At 35.1% G+C, this 17970-nt stretch overlaps 2 protein-coding genes across 4 annotated transcripts in view; one reads left to right on the top strand and one right to left on the bottom strand.

Annotated features, from left to right (window-relative positions):
- LOC134741678 (proton-coupled zinc antiporter SLC30A1) overlaps positions 1–17373 on the top strand; it is a 47711-nt gene extending 30338 nt beyond the window's left edge. The window contains exons 7-10 of one of the 2 annotated variants that reach the window (XM_063674549.1): positions 4314–4437; positions 5079–5174; positions 9914–10059; positions 10373–17373. In XM_063674549.1, coding sequence (XP_063530619.1) covers positions 4314–4437; positions 5079–5174; positions 9914–10059; positions 10373–10421 — 415 coding nt within the window. In that variant the 3' untranslated portion in view covers positions 10422–17373. Of the gene's footprint in view, positions 1–4313; positions 4438–5078; positions 5175–5520; positions 5876–9913; positions 10060–10372 lie in introns of those variants that run through there. The other variant, XM_063674550.1, reaches the window with a different exon arrangement.
- The window catches only part of LOC134741701 (troponin I), a 443517-nt gene that overhangs the window by 258479 nt on the left and 167068 nt on the right, over positions 1–17970 (bottom strand). The gene's annotated exons all lie outside the window — the stretch shown is intronic.

Here is a 17970-nt window from a genome sequence, read left to right as displayed (position 1 = left end):
TCCATAAAATTAATTATTTAGACTCAAGAATATTTTTAGATAGGCAAAATTTAAAGAAAAATCAAAAATCTTTGAATGCAGTTTTGTTTCTTTTTAAAAATAAAAGAATATTTCCTTTAAGTAAAATGAGCTAAATGGTTTTAAGGCACTTTCCCTCCAGGTCCCATTTTTTTTTTTCCGCCCTGTATATTAATTAGTAATTACACTAATGCATTTAGATTCCTTTGTTTTGAAGTGTTTCTAAAATAAATTACCTTTGGCGTCGGTCCAATCCAGAAATGAGTTGTTCTGATCCAGAATTGGGTTCAATGAACTGATTATTTTCTCTTCACATGGATAAGTACATTTTCACAAGGTGACTCTACTTTGTGTTTAAGTCTAATTTATAACGTATTCACTTATCTTTATCTGATATCATTCAAGTGTAGGTATAGGTACCAGAAATGTGAAAAATAGTTATTATAAAGTATTTAAATACAAAATACAAATACTTCCTTGATATACTATTTAATCCAAGTCGAGTTGGACTCGCGCACGAAGGCAAGGCAAAAAACGGCAAAAAAATCACGTTTGTTGTATGGGAGCCCCACTTAAATATTTATTTTATTCTGTTTTTAGTATTTGTTGTTATATCGTCATCATTATCTTATCGTCTGTTGCAGACGATTTATGGTGTAACACCGGAGAGACACCGTTTTTGATGGCTAAAAAGACCGATGCGAAACCGGCGGCAACAGAAATATGTACATCATCTGTGAAAATTTCAACTATCTAGCTATCACGGTTCATGAGATACAACCTGGTGACAGACGGACGGACAGACAGCGGAGTCTTAGTAATAGGGTCCCGTTTTTACCCTTTGGGTACGGAACCCTAAAAATTACTACTCGAAATTTCCGAGTCATAAAGGCTCTCGAGATCTTTATTCTTTGAAAACCGTCTGTCAACCAGTCCTCTAGATACGAATTTTGAGTTGTTGGACGAAGTCCTCATGTTAACCGGCAGAATGGATTTTTGATGCCATACCGTGATGGCTTTTAATGATAAATATTTAAAAGCATTAATTTAGATTTTCTGTGTCTTACAGCAAATATTTGGCTATTGTTGGTGTGGTGAAATTTTTTGTGTTTCATTAGGGCAGGAAAGTTTGTTCGACTCCCATGCCGTGACTGCCGTGAAACCCTCGCAACGCACAAGGTTATAAGGTTCGACTTTTACGATCGCTACAATCGTAGTCATGTGCGACGATACTAAACAGATTTAACAGTTCCATGTTAAAAGAATGAGAGAGTTGCAAGAATTATAACGTCAGAAAAGATTGTAATCTCTACATACAAACACTCAAAGTATTTAATTTCTGTAGCATTTCGTACCTTGTCACAGTTGTCACTCAATCAATATGAAAGTCGCTGGACCTCATACTATTGTCACTGTGACAAGGTGCGAAATGGCACTGAAATTAAAGTCCTTGACCGTTGACCGTACCTACTAAAGAGTATTTATTTGAAAACAGAAAATAGGTCCCAAAAACTATTTCTAATAAAATACAAAATGGATTTAATATTGTCTTCGGTTACCGCGATAGTTACTCATGAAATAAAACTATGAAAACGGATTATATCGCGTATATTGAATTTATAATACATCCCGACGTTTCGAACTCTTTACAGCGTTCGTGGTCAACGGGTGACTGAGGAAAAATTACAAAGTGCAAAAATACCCACATACTAAAATAATGAACAATCATAGACTACAAACTTTAAGGCTGGTTGTACATGCAAAATCGGTTCATAAGGCTAGTTATACACTATAATTATTTTTCAAGTAAAGATATATATATATATATATACGCGATAAAAACTATGCCGGCTCTACCCTACACCACGGACCCGAGAAGATTTAATTCCCTCCTAAATTGTAGGAGGGTATCCCAATATGGGACCGGCAACAAACTCGGCGGGACACATCTTTTCAAAACATCAGAATGTCCAGCATCATCCAACACTAAGGTCTCACAGTCTATGTCTCGCTTGCTCCTTCATCAGATGGACTACAGGATCCCAAGCTGGTGGTAGAGAAAAGCCATCTTCCCTATTAAAGTTTGGATATTTCTTAATCTCAATGGCCTCGCGCAAGAATTCGAAACGTCGGGATGTATTATAAATTCAATATACGCGATATAATCCGTTTTCATAGTTTTATTTCACAAAATGGATTTATTAAACAGGTATTTAAATACAAAATAGGTGTTTTGTATTTGCATTTTAAATAAAAGTATTTCAAAAAAGTCACATCTCTGATAGGTACTAGGTACCAAAGTCATTTTATTGCTGTGCCTTGTCAAAGTTTTAGGCCTAAACCAGCCGGACTGCATCCCTGTGAGACGGTTATTATACTGGCGCAGCATACAGTTGCGAAGTTGACGCGCAGTTTTGCCATCAAAGAGTGCTATTCTCTTAAACTTATAAAAGGCAGATTATATTTTAAAACACCATTTATAATGGCGGACATAGGTACAGTCTCCATCGGAGCGGCCAAAGCGTTCACGAATATCTGAACACGCCTCTTCAAGGCGTTAGAGTGCGCGTTCAGATATTTTTGAGCATCTCGGCCGCTCTGATATATCTGATGGCGACCATTAACAATGTTGGACTATGATTTAGTCAGTATTTGTTAGTTGGGCCCCAAATTTACTTGCCACCAAACATAATCTTGTGAGAAGCTGATCGACAAGTAAAACTCTGGTTTTTGCAAAATGAATTTAAATATGCCGCGTTGTGGGCGTCAAACATAGCTCAAGCCATTTTCCCTGTTCGTAAACTTTAACTAATAATGTAATAATATCAGTTGAATATCGTCGCATATTGCTTTCATAAACATATCCATTGTTGTATAATATAAAGTTAAACAGCATGGTACGCCATTTCAATAACATACCGTGAACGTGCAAATCTCTTTGTTTAATACCTGAGGTGTCATGATCATAACATCTTAAAACGCGAAGCAGACTCACATAACGCTCTTGACAACCGAAAATAATTTGTCGTCTGCGTCAATAGTCGCGTATGAAACTACGCACCAAAAGTATCTGCATCTATTTAATTGTTGTATATATAGAGACATATCTCTTTTTGTTAAGCTATTATCAGAGAATGGTACATAGGTACTTTTGACGCATAGTCTGATACGTTACTTTTGATGCTGACTGTGCATATTTATTTGCTTCGGTTTATAATAATATAATCTAAATCAGAGTACATATGTAAAATGCGTTTGTTTACCGACATCACGTCAGATTTAATAAATAAAGCGACGGAAACATTAATATTACCTAGGTCTTAATAATATTGATATAAGGTTGAATATCAGACATTTTCAGAGATGAATGTGATAATATTTTCTTGCAACAACAAAGGAATAACAGCAATTCCGACTGCAAGCGGTAGCGGCAGCATACGTGAAATTGAACCATAATGACAAGGGTAATGTTCAACTGTTCAATTTTATGTGTTGTCCATACGTGCTGCTGCCACGTGTGGTTGGAATCGTAATTATACCTTGAATTATTAAAGACTAAGTTGAATTGATATTTTATCAATTGATATATATAAATATGAAATAACTGCATTCGTTTCATTTTCTGTCTTCGTAAATACGACCATGTCTCCTCTTTCCGCTCTAAACTCGGCTGGTTTCCTATACGTGTTCGTCGAAATATTCGCATGCTTTGCACCCTCTTTTCTGTTATTAATGATCCCCAATCTCCCGAATATCTAAAATCTTTCTTCAACTACTATGGTGTTTCTCGTGTCCGTCAACTTCGCTCTACTGGCAACCTTTCTTTGTCCATACTATCTCACCGAACAGGTTTCATGGCCCATTCTTTCTCTATTCAGGTAGCTCGCCTTTGGAATAGTCTCCCTGTTAAAATTAGACAGTGTCCGAATAGATTTGCATTTAAAAAATCCTTACGTGAGTACTTTGCTGGCAGAACGATGAATTCTTAGTGTTTTTGTTTTGAAAGTTTCATCTGATATCTTATATATTTGTATGTATGTATATTGTATGTATTTATATGAATATTATATATACAGATATATGTATGTATGTCTATGCCTATGCATTATTTAACTATACTTGTATATATGTAATCACTATGTTGCACCGCCTACAAATTCTCTGCTTTGCCCGAAGGTTGACTGGTAGAGGATGCCTCATAACATTAAGTCCGCCTTTTGTACGATTGTATTTTGTTTTGCGCAATAAAGATTAAATAAATAAATATTTTATAATTTGTTTTCTTGTTACCACAGGTGTAGAAACTTGTCAGAGTACATGAAAATAGCGGAGAAGGTGAAGGAGTTCTTCCACAATGAGGGAATCCACTCCACCACTATACAGCCGGAGTTCGTTGAGATACCCTTAGACGGCAATGAGGTGAGATTATATTTGTTTACATTCTCAAATAGCACGAATAGGTATAGCTCAGACACTGACAAATAGCACAAGCTCTTAACCATTGAGGTTAGATTAGGCAAGATCCTTCTTGAAATTTGAAACATATGTGCGTTGATTAAAGACTGTACACGATGAAACCCGGCCATGCATGATCTGGTATATCTTTTTACCGAATGCAAATATCGTCAGGTGACAACCAAAACTCACTAGTTACCACCACAAGTTCATAGCCACAGTGAACCGTATAAGTAACAAAATAAGATCAATTTTTGTTTATTTATTTTTTAGTAATTAGTGACTTGATTGTCACCTGACGATATTCAAGCAGTTCTTTTATTTTAATAATCTTTTATTATTGTATTTTTTATAGAAATACAATCATATTACAATGCATGGGGTATTACTGTTTTTATTAGTATTGAACTCAAAATTTTCGTGGTAACTACTGGGAAAAAAAACCCAGTAGTTACTACTAACTCGATTTGGTAAAAGGCGGAAAAAAATTCCCAGCAGTTGCCACTGGTAACAACTTGGTGGTAACTAGTGGGAATAACCCACTCCATCTGGTTAAGACCAGTTAAAACGGACTCTATAAGAACTGTTGTTGATTGTTGTTGCAGGTGTTGACCGGTAACGCGGGCGAGGCGCCGTGCGCCCTGCACTGCCCCGCCGACGACCTCTGCCACAACGCCACCTGCTGCGGACCCAACCAGCAGGTAACTTACTAACTATTACTGCAACTTAGTGCGTATTTTAGGACTTGAGCTGAACGATTCTAAGTCGAGCCAATGGACCTTTTAGATCCAGACCCCGATCACTGATAAGGTTAACATCAGATTTATTACTTTTTTATTGCAAACTGACTAGACCTCATCTGCTGTTGAATGCTTACTGATTCAGTAATAGCCTTTTCTCTTTTGCTTTGAAAATAAACTAATGTGTTAGTTAGTGTTCGTATTCATATTTCTATCTTCATATCTTGCTGGCTTGTATTTGGCATTCAAAGTAATATTTGTAATTTCAGTTTAATCAAAAGATAAAATAAGAATTCGATTTTTTAAGGAAATGAGATCATTGAAATGGGAGCAGATGATCAAGTCGCCAATCCCGAAAGATCCAGACCCGGAAGGGGTCAAAATTATATAACAAACTTCCAGTTAGGCTTTCGAAATTTTAACCCTCTGTCTACGATGGTGCAGGAGCACTATAAGTTATAAGAATAAAGTTTCAGCATTAATGTTGCCGCCTATTTAAATCGAATGGGTTCAAGATTCGTTAACCGGAGGTCATTTTGTGATTATTACAAATGTGATATTACGACATACAATATTTTGTGATGACTGTGCCAAAATTAGGCTTATATATTGAATATTATTGTACCGTAACTTAAGAATGAGTAAAATAACATGTTTTTCAAACTGATTTTCATTTACTTAGCCTAGAAGATCGTAAGTAGATATTGATGAACTTCGGCATTTACTCATAAAAAATGTCAGATGTTAGACCCTCCCTGTAGAATCCAGCCGAATGGGATGCAATCGTCCGTCTTATTCTGCCAATGAACATTCAGCGGTTGACCCTACATGGAAATGGATCCTTGAAGGGTCGGTGATAGATAGCAATTTTAAAGCTGATGGTAAATGTCGCTACAGTACGCCAATAGTTTGGCAGTCAAAGTAGAGGGCAGATTTTTTTCTTAGACTACATCTCTATTAAAATCAATAACTCTTTGTTATTACTCCTTTTAGTTAACCGAATAAACATCTATATTAAAATCAATAACTCTTTGTTATTACTCCTTTTAGTTAACCGAATAAACCTAATATCTTAAGGTTAAAAGCTACATTTCATGTATTGGCAGTATTATTGGGCCATACAGGTACCGTAAAACGGGGTGGTTTTCAATTCTTTCAAATACAGGGGCTTCTTTGAAATTTTAGTTTTTAAGCCATAAATATATTTTTATGTGAGATTTTTTACAGTAAGTGAACATCAATATATAGTATTCGAACTAGTTACACGAACAGTTTCAATAAAGAATGAATAATGGTAATTTTATGGTCGTTTTAAAACTATCAAAATAGCCCCAAATTTTCCTAAAGCCACCTCGTTTTACGGTACCTAACACTAAGTCAGTCTGTGTTCGATACTCTTCGCGTGTAATTTTATTAATAAGAAATAAAACCGGACAAGTGCGAGTCGTACTCGCCCACCGAGGGTTCCGTACTTTTTAGGATTTGTTGTTATAGCGGCAATAGAAAAACATCATCTGTGAAAATTTCAGCTGTCTAGCTACCACGGTTCATGTGATACAGCCTGGTGACAGACAGATAGACGGACAGACGGACAGTGGAGTCTTAGTAATAGGGTCCCGTTTTTACCCTTTAGGTACGAAACCCTAAAAATTACAAGACGTAAAGTTGACATTTCCATCAAAGACCGTCAGAGTTAATGATTCGTTGTTTATCATGATATTCATGATTACAATCTAAACAATACGATACGTTACACGCGACCAATTTCTCTAATACGGCTGTTACGCCGCGCCGAGGTAAATTCAAGTCTTTATCTACTTTAGTGATCAATATTTGTGCAGTTTATGAGGGATCGACTTAAATTGGCCTGCCCTTTAGAAAATCGATGGCATATACTATGCAGATTGTCTGTTGGCGGTCACTGTAATTTAAAAGAGAAATGTAACCTTGTTCAAGCAAATGTCAAATACATGAAAAACGAAAACACACATATCGTATTATATTCGTACCGTTTTTCACCGACGTTTACTAGATAATGGTTATGCAAGGGTGCAAAAATCTTGTTTGCCGCTCGGAAAAAATAGATGACAAACGAAAGATTCTAAATAGTTGAAATCTTGAGCGTTGTGACGGTTTCAAGGCGCGAGATGAAAACATGCTACCGAGCGAAAAAGAGAATTTGCCGTGATATAATAATGGCAAAGAGCGGTCTTGATGATGGAGACCAAAATTGGCCGTAAGAACCAGGTGATAAAACAACGCAACTCATAGAGTTTGGTAGAATCGTCTCCATGACTACCTAGTATATAAGAGACAACTATTGAAAGAAAAGTACGGTCGGAACAAAAGCTCATATCAAAAATGAACTTATTTTCATAAAAGTTTTGAAGTTATAAGTAGTTAACAGAATAATTAGTTTTTAAAGGTCTGATAGTCTATACTCTGATTTGTAATTAGATTCCAAAAAACTAACCTCACTCAGATCCTTTTTCTTTCGTAATAATGGAAAAAATGTAAAGAAGTAAACTCAAATTTCCCTTTTGCATACTCTAGCATTTAAAATAAATATAGAAGTATCCTTTTAGCTTTGTTTAGTTTCTTAAGACATACGGAAAAGAGAAAAAGTGAGGTTATTTTTTTGGAATCTAATTACAAATCAGAGTATAAATGAACTCTAAGAACAAATTAAATTATTTTCTATGAAAATATTAAATTAAATTATTTTCTATGAAAATATTTTAATTTGTGTGTTTTCAAGTAGACACACTACTATTTAAACTATAAACCGAAATAAATGTCTTATACGAAGGAAAAAATGTCTAAAGCCTTAGAGATGGCCAGGGGGCGCCACAAGCCTTCAGGAAATTGTCATATACTTGGAAATTTCGACCCATGCCACCATGACCGGATAGCCGAGTGGTTCGGGCACCTGTCCGGTAAATGGGGGACGCTGGTTCGATTCCAGCTCTGGACACTGGAGGCTTTGGTAATTTTTTTCCTCCGTATATGACATTTATTTCGGTTTTAAGTCTAAATGAAATTAAGGGCAGCTGTAAAATGTATGGGCTTGAGGAGTGTGAAGGCAAAGATAGCAATTCCAGAACATAAAAGAAGTTTTGCACTTCTATTTTTCCAAACACAATACAATGAAATGACCTATTTAAAAGGAATGTCATGCGCCATTTGTAAGTCTAAACTGTCAATAAACTATATTAGACAATAGATTATAAATTCTCTGTAGAAACTATTTATTTAGGAAGTCTAATAAAATAGCAAGTATGTATCTAATACACTACCTATTTGTTATTCCGTCATTCATACATTTCCACGTACATACCATGATACCACGTAATAATACCATGTGAGTCATGTGACATCTACATACTCGAGAGCAATGAAATTTGAACGGGTATCTTTAAACGGACATTGCAAAGTCAAGTGCCGTCTTTACATTGCTGTCGAGAATATTATCATGACATCATAATATTTTAATTTCTATTGGCGCTTTAGGCTGATTTTAGTGTCACGCGGACCGGCCGCGCGGATTGCTCCGCACCGGACCAATATGTATTAAGTTTAGGGAGCGTTTTAGAGTAGTCAGCTTGGACAGCTTTCTCATACAATTTGGCGGCGCAGAGCGATCCGCACGGACGGTCCGCGTGACACTAAAATCAGCCTTAATAACTAATGAAACTAATATTTTGTTAATAGAAAACTAATATTTTGTAGACCTTCAACTGGCGTTTGTCGTTTACAGCGTTTAAAAATTTATCAAAAATGTGTACATTTAAAACAGTTTTTTGTCGCTAGATGTTGTTGACCAGCGTTAAATATTTTCACTGCTGTAAGCCACAGTGTAGTGTTGGTAGGAACTCGTATCTTTTGAGTCTAAATAAACTTGCTTTTACGAGGATCGGCTCGGAAAAGGGCTCGAGCCTCGGTAGGTTATGTGTACCTAACTTATTAATTGTGACAATCCACATCAAAAGGGACTTTATTGCGGTCAGCGCTTACGCCATTATTAGCGGCGTACCAATACTAACGCGGTACTACGCGACGTAAGCCCCGACGCCATAAGGTCCCCTTTGATGTGGTTTGTCACAATTGTATGTGAAGACAATGCGATTTGTAAAATTTTGTAAAGACTCGGGTCTCTAACAAGTTAAAAAGAACTCAAGTTTCTACTTAATTATTAGAGTCTGGACAGTGAGCCGAGTCTTAAAGCAGAAGACTCAATGGACTGGAGTCTTATCCAACACTACCACAGTGTAAACGCCACATAGGTACTTAGTGTAGGTACCGCTCCGTATGCTGATATTGACTTCCTTACTAAGTATAAATAGCTTATTGTGACCATTATATATTGAATCTATTTTATTATGTTTTCAAACGTCAATCTGTCATTGTTAGCTATCATTGCTTATTAAGTCATGCACAGACCTGTTAAAAGATCTATTGAGTCTAAACTCTTAAAGGGAAACAAACTGACCTTGCAACAAATCGCATGCGATGTTCAATACATTGCGGCGTTTGATCGATCGATTTAATTAGTTGGCATGATTTGTTGCAGGGTCTGAGAAGCACAATCTTGCGTTTTATTTTGTTTAGAGTAGAAGTATGCAGAGTCACGGCGTGTTTCGCGCACGTCTATACACGGCGTACCGTATAAGGCAAACAGTTTTACTCATTTTCTATTGCAGGAGCGAACGACACCATCCCCTGCAGTGACGCCGTATCTTTGTAGGCAGAGGAACATGGGGTCTAGGACGGAGTCCATGAACTCCGCATTGGCGGCGGGGACGCCTGGCGCGAACTCGGCTAGGCATTTAGACGCTTTGGAGTGCGGGTAAGTGTACTTTTATTGAACTCTGGTTTCATACCGCGCCTTTAATTATTGTATGACTAGCGACCCGCCCCGGCTTCTCACGGGTGCTATGCTGATGTTATTATACATATAAACCTTCCTCTTGAATCACTCTATCTATAAAAAAACGCATCAAAATCCGTTGCGTAATTTCTTGCGAAATTTAATCGTTAGCCCGATATTAAAGGTAGTTTATCACAAAAATGTCTGCATACTCCGCATATACTCTAGTAAGGACTAGCCTACTCCTACTACATACAATTGTAATATAAAGTTCCTTGTGTTGTTATTTCAGTTCTCTGCTGCCGACGCCGGCGGTCCAAGACGGTCGGCTGGCCGTCTGACAGCCGCTGCGCATCGCCGCGATATCCTAAGTTCACTGAAACAAGTGCCGCGGTAACACAGCCATTAAACTGAACCGTTTACAGCTGGAAAATACTACATGTGAAAATATCCTGTGGAAACATACGGTGGGATAACGTTCGGCACTGTGATCCTTCCGTTGCATTGTAGTACAAAATAAGGAAGACCGCCGCAGCGATCTATCCCGTGAGGTGTGCCGAGATCGATATGTAAGGTTTTCAATCCGATTTTATATCGAGCGAATTATTTTATCCTGTAACAACCATGTAGCAAATGTAGCAATATCGCTAATTAACTATACGCTGACATATCAGCCTTTCAGACCCATCCTATTCACAAGTAAATTAAATAAAAATGACGTTATCTAATCCTTATTAGACTATATATATGGTTGACTGGTAGAGAATGCCTTTTGGCATTAAGTCCGCCATTTGTACATTTCTCTTTGTTTGTGCAATAAAGTTTAAATAAATAAATATTAGTTATTCAAATACATTTTCAGCTGAAATGGAAGGATCAGTTTTAGTCATAGATATGGGGCCATTCCATATGAACGAAAGTTACGAAATGAGTACAGTTTCGGTAATTAGTACAGTTTTTGGATAATGGTAAAAAATGTATACATGTTCATGTTCATGGCCGGGACTGCTATGGCTATGTCGATGTGAAAGTACGTGCTATGTTGCTAGGCCCTAGTGTGGAGGACTTAAAAAGAACTGAAGTGAGTCTTGATATCTTCATAATCGATCGTGCAGGCGTATCTTACGAAATAAGCGATTCAATGGGTATCTACTGATTTCTTTCCGGTTATAAGAATATATTTAGATAATCTGGCTATTCATATTACTTACTACATTTAAAACGCTAGTAAAGTAGTAACAATTATCATTTTGCATTAAGAGTATGATTCGACTGGTCTGCAAAAGAATGTATATATATTAGGCTGAGAATTTAATTACTTCACTTTCGTACTAGGCCAATCAAATTAGATCCAAAAAATTGCGTTTTGAGGAATTAATTCCCAGCAAGCTGGAAATCGGTTTCATTTGGTCCTAAATGCGTGTAATCCGAGTACAATTTCAAACTATTAACATGGTCAGTTAAATAATTGTCATCTGTGTGTAATACTGATAACTTGATAAGGATCCTGACCGAATTAATTATGTTACCTACCGATTACAAAAGAAGCATTTGTAGAAAATATGGGGACTCCAGAGATATCCAGACCTTTAATCTGTTGGGTTTTGATTGTTTAATTAATAGTTGCAGTTTAATGTCACAGAAAATTATACTGTTTTTCAACTTGATGTACTTTTCTTATTTTTACAGTACATATGGTGCTACTTTCTCGCACTAGTGCGTAAAGAGCACTTTTCGTGCATATATCGAAAGTTGAAAGGGACATATGTACTGTAAAAGGTTGTTCGATACACGTCGATTAGGTAATTCGCAACTCGTGTCGATTTAAAACACTCCCTGCGCCACACGTTTAGAATTTCCTCTTTTCCGCACTTGTATCGAAAATAACTATTTTAATATCAGCGGTGTCAGCATGGTTGCATTTTTTATCACCTGTCACTTTCGCACTTACCTACTTGTTAGAACGTGACAGGCATGGTGACAGTCGATAAAAATGCTACCGTGCTAAGCCTGCTGGTTAATTATTTTTAGACATTATGAATGAATGAATAGTATTTATTTCAGGACAGGTCCCATATTATACATATATGGTACCAAGTATGTACCTTGTTTACAATTTATTCTATTTTATGTCGTAACGTATTACCTATTTTTATTTATACGTATTATGAATTATTGTGTTTATTTTGTCTATGAGTTTGAGGACTAATGTCTTCGAACCTTGAATGAATTAATAATTTTATCCCGCTTTCAATTAATTTGTTGCTGCCTTCTGGTAAACGATACCAATGATTTTTTTTCACTAGATGCTACAAATATATAAGTATATGATATATTACATTTATGCATAAACAAATGTGCCTAAGTCAGCCATTCTCAAAGTGTGCTCCGCGGACCCCTAGGGCTCCGCGAAGCGTTTTTTTTCGTTTTCCAAAAGGGTTCCGTTACCAATAAAGTTTGCGCACCGCTGCCCTAAGTCATTACACTTTTGTTGGTAGTATGCGAGTTCGAGTAATCATCGCTCTATCGGTCGTGATGAATGACATAATAACCATTTGTTAGAAATGTTTGAGTTGAAAGCTCTGGTATGTGATTATTAACACAAAGTGCCCATTTACCATGCGAACCTACAATTCTTAAAAAGGCTAATTTAAAATAATTGTAATATTCTATTTTAAACAACAATATTGTACTACAAGCTTTGACAATTTGAAGGTTTTTAAATACCAAATTTTCGGTCCACAAATTTAAATTCATTATGTATCACTATTTGCTTCAGTAAGTCACTACGAAAACATGGGTCTTTACTCCACGCTATTGTTAGCTTATAAGTAAAGATATAATTATATTCTCAAAGTAAAATACATAACAAGTTACATACTTACATGAGAACAAATTTATATATCAGTACATGCATAATAGAACAGCTCGTGTGTTTAGAACGAAATAGTTGATGACTCCTACAAATGTTCTTAGTTCTATAGGATTTGATCAGAAGTTACACACGGAATTAGATAGTGTTGCCGTAAGATATAACGATGTACAACTAATAATACATCAAAACTTATATATAATGTTATAAACAAGTATTATTATTTAGTTTCTGATCGTTCTATGCTTCTTTCCTATTATTGATATGTACATTGGTATTTATTAAATATATTGATTTAATTTTCGTCGGTCTCGGATAAAAGATTTTAAGTAAGGTATGCATTAAAATCTTATTTGTTTTTACATTCAACCAATAGTAATAATGGCGTAAGTGGCGTAAGCACAGTACACACTAAGTCCAGAGAAACACTTTTTCAATTCAAAAATGACTGAAATATATTAATACTAAATAGTATTTTTTACTACAAATAAAAAATACTATTTAGTAGGTAATCTAATTTATACTTTCTTTGCCTCAAAAAAGGCTTGTTTCCGTTTTATAATCTATTTCAGCTCTTATTATACACTTTAAACGTTATTTTACAATATACATACTGTCTAAACATAATTAAGATAAATACTTTGTTTAAATAGTACCTAAATAATGTGCGCATTTTTAGAAACAGTTTAATATATGAATTCATTATTATATACTGATAAGATTTTATTTGGCCTTCGCCATGTTGCGTATTTTCAGTGGTAAGTACTAATTTATTTTACTTGCAAGGAGATTTTTTTGACAACTTTGTAACTCATGAAATAAAACTATGAAAACGGATTATATCGCGTATATTGAATTTATAATACATCCCGACGTTTCGAACTCTTTACAGCGTTCGTGGTCAACGGGTGACTGAGGAAAAATTACAAAATGCAAAAATACCCACATACTAAAATAATGAACAATCATAGACTACAAACTTTAAGGCTGGTTGTACATGCAAAATCGGTTCATAAGGCTAGTTTTACACTATAATTATTTTTCAAGTAAAGATAGATAGATAGTTTTTCATAGTTTTATTTCATGAGTAACTATCGCGGTAACCGAAGACAATAACTTTGAAACTTTTGAAAGTCATAACAAGAAGAAAATATTTCGCAATTATAAACGATTTTACCACAAAAATACCAAAAATAAAAAAGGTGCAAGAAAAAATATTTTGAATACAATAAAACATTTAAAACATCAGTAAAAGGACGAAGGATTGCGTAGCATTCCAATAAACAATGTTTTGAAATTAGTCGTTCACATGAGTGGTACTGACATTTTATTTGACTACACATGACGCACTTTATTGCCATACTGGGTTATGTAAGCTGATTGTAGTGACACTATCTCAGGGCCAAATAGAATATTGTCAATCATTATTTATTTATTTATTATATGTTATGAAATACAGAACGACCCAAAATATGAGAACTGTTTCTTATACTTAAAAAATGTGATCATATTTCATAGATTAAGGTAGGCAGTGCGGCTGTGGCAAGGCATTAGTTTAATGGTACCGTCATTAGACATGTGCGGGTAGCAAACAAGATGCAATAATTTATTTTATATAAAAGAAAAACACCTTTGTTTAAAAAAATGTGAATCACTGGCATTCAATAAAAATTGTAATAGTTTTTTTAATAATATTTGTATTATTTTGTACAATAGACAGATTGGCTTTGACTGGAAATGGCACGAGTTTGAGTAGTAATTTTTTTACATGTCAACAAATAACTACGATTTTAGTTTAGTTGTATTCGAATTGTTTGTGATTATTGATTATATTAATTGTACTCGGATGATATGTTACTACAATTATTAAATCTGTGTAAGAGAATCACAACACGCTTACAATATCCCTTACGATAAGGATTATAAAGTCTGTCAAACAACTTTGTCAGTAGAAAAAGGCGCGAAATTCAAATTTTCTATTGGACGATAACCCTTCGCGCCTACATTTTTTAAATTTGCTGCTTTTTTCTACTGACGGAAATAGCTTGACAGACTATAATTCATAGGTTTTGGACAGAATATTCTGTTATTTTAGATAAAGCGCATTGTAGTTTGTAAAACTATATGTAGATAAACTATTACTTATCTGCATATTAGGGACCCTAAACAATCTAAACAAATACATATTCTTTGAGCACTGAAGGATTAGTAATAAAACCAAATAATTTTGCTCAGACTCGTGCTTGCCCAGTGGAGCATTTATTTATTTAATTATTTTGAATAGGCGAATCCTAATAAATTAGATAGTAGACAAATATGATCTTATGCGAAGCTTATGAACAGTGGCTCACTAGCATATTTTGTAGGCCAATAGGAGTAGTATTTTAAAAGTTATAGGCGTTATAGCAAACGTAACCCATACGCCTAGCTAGACCGTATAAACTATAAATACAGAATGTACCTAATGCGAAACAATACAAAACAAATATGTTTTACTTTTATCTTAATTTTCTAAAGTTGTAATTAGTGTTGCCTAAGAATTGTATAATCAATAATCATACGTTTCTTTTAAAAATAAAATTACTTGGCTTCGTTAATAAAATATTTGTAATGAAAGATAAGACAACAATCTTTCTACTTAAGGGGCCTTTAGTATCCTAGAGGTGATATCTATATTAATTTATAAAACTTTGTTGCCAAAGAACTTGAAACAGTACCTATATATTGATTTAGTTGAATAAAATGAGATGGAATTACCCAAATTCACATGAACACGTAAAGCAATAAAGGCCCTTTATTACGCAGTCACCGATTTGTTGATGATTGCCTCACATATTGCATATGAGTCGCTTAACTTCAAACTCGGGTTAATCCATCTGTCAGATTATGCGATATTGGTATAACGAAAAGGTAATAGGGTAGATATTTGCTGAGAGGGTCGAATGGATTAAGCAGAGTTTGAAGTTAAGCGACACATATACGGTGGTAACAGATTAGCGACGCCACACATCAAATGTCGCGCCTTTTCGAGTTTTGCTGTTAACAAAAGTAAGAAACTTCGTTATCCCGGCTGCATGCTATGTAAACCCCATTTTTTATTGATCACCACTCTACGAAAGCGACAGCCATTTATTTTCACTTGATCCGGGCACCTAGTAAAATCCTGAAGCCTATTTCGACGCCACTGTGGAATACGCTACACAAACTTACTCACACTCCTACCTATAACATACATAGACTGCTAAAATTTGCAAATCTGATTATTCTGCCTGTCAATCTTAGTCTCTAACCTCCGCCTATGAACAGCTGCCAGGTGCTTGGATCAGATGGTAAGAATAGTGTGAGCAGTATGGCACACTAACTAGGAAAATTTTGTTGCTTTATCAATTGTATACGTCTTTCCGAGGCTTGCTCTTACACCAGGCATTACTCTTATATAGAATCATAATTCTATGTAATAAAACTTTAATTGAAAGCTAGTTATTTGTGTGGCATTTGTGTTACAGTGACCGTGGTGAGATTGTTCATTGTTTTAGAATTTATCAAGTTTGTAATTGAGATAGAATCATGTAGATTGTAGACAATAGCATCGCGGGCTGTCGATGCTCAATTTTTTTTATTAATATTTATTTTATTTATGTACAAAACGTAGGTTATTCAGGCAGAGCCGTAAAGTGATACTGAATCTGCTTGGCACATTTTGCTTTCAAAGTGTAAGTAATAGTTGGTACTTGGTACCTAATGGACATTGTGCAATATGGAGGGTAGGAGTTAAATTAAAACGAGTCGCAGTAGAGAATGGGTTTTAAGACTCGAGTTGGCAACATTTTACCGTAAGAGTTACATACCATATTTTTGTGACACTTTTAATACCTATACACACACAGTTGACAGTTATAATACATATACGAGATAATCTTTTATCGCATGACTTGTTTGTAATAGAAATTCGGCTATTATATATATCTATCACTTCATTTTTTAGATATAATGTATTCACCAGTAGTATCTCTATCCGTTGGGTAGCAGTCGCACAATATTTAAAGAAAAGACATTGACTTGAAATAAGTCCACCTGATATTAGCTCAACTATATCACTTCCAGCAACTTTACGCGCAATTTAACAATTTCGAGAATATTAATCGACGAACCAAACGACGATTTGTTGAATGCACTCTTATTTTATTATTCTGTAAAGTACATACCTATTATAGGCTTTGTACTATTGCAATATTACTCAAATTCTCTGTGGTTTCTCAGACATACAGTAAACAACATACTTGTGCCAAGCGGGTTCCTAAGGGTTTTTATTATTTAAAAAAATGATGAGTTTGACTGTTAGCTAAATGTTGATGTTAATGATGATATGAATGTTAGAGGAATATGTGGAATTTTCACAGTTAATAAAAATATGTATTTAATCGAATGTTTTATTGACTTCAAGGTTCTGCTCCTTATTATAAAACATTGAATCTGTGCCATGTGATGTGTATATCTAAGTACATATTTTCCACAAAAATCATGTCTTAAATCTATCTCTCAAATATTAACTATATTTTCTAAATACATATTTCAATACTACATATTCTAATTACTTATAATGACAATAAGCACTACAATTGTCATTTACCACCTAAGACACTATTGTACCTACTTATTCTTTGTAAATAAGTACTTACTTACTTACAGCTGGGCCTAATATTACGTACTCATTAGGTACAAGAAATTGATCAAGAGATATTTTTCACATAATTATTACCATTCTTAACTTTCGGTGCCGGGCGCCCCGTTTCCATTACAAAATGAACGTGTTCTTGGCAGTGAATGTGTTAACGCCATAAATCCTTAGGTCAGGGATCGAAAAACTTGAATACAACCACAGTAGATATACTCAATTCCGGATAGGATTAGACAGAAGGGAAAATGGTTCTTTATAGAGCAATTTTCATGTCACAGGTCAAACAATATTCAATAAGCAACATCATTCAATAAGTAGGTAACATTTCTGGATTGTACGC

The sequence above is a fragment of the Cydia strobilella genome, chromosome 5 (genome assembly GCF_947568885.1).
Source record: "Cydia strobilella chromosome 5, ilCydStro3.1, whole genome shotgun sequence".
In the NCBI taxonomy this organism is placed as follows: Eukaryota; Metazoa; Arthropoda; class Insecta; order Lepidoptera; family Tortricidae; genus Cydia; species Cydia strobilella.
Note: the sequence above shows the minus strand (reverse complement) of the source record. Positions and strands in the feature narration are given on the sequence as shown.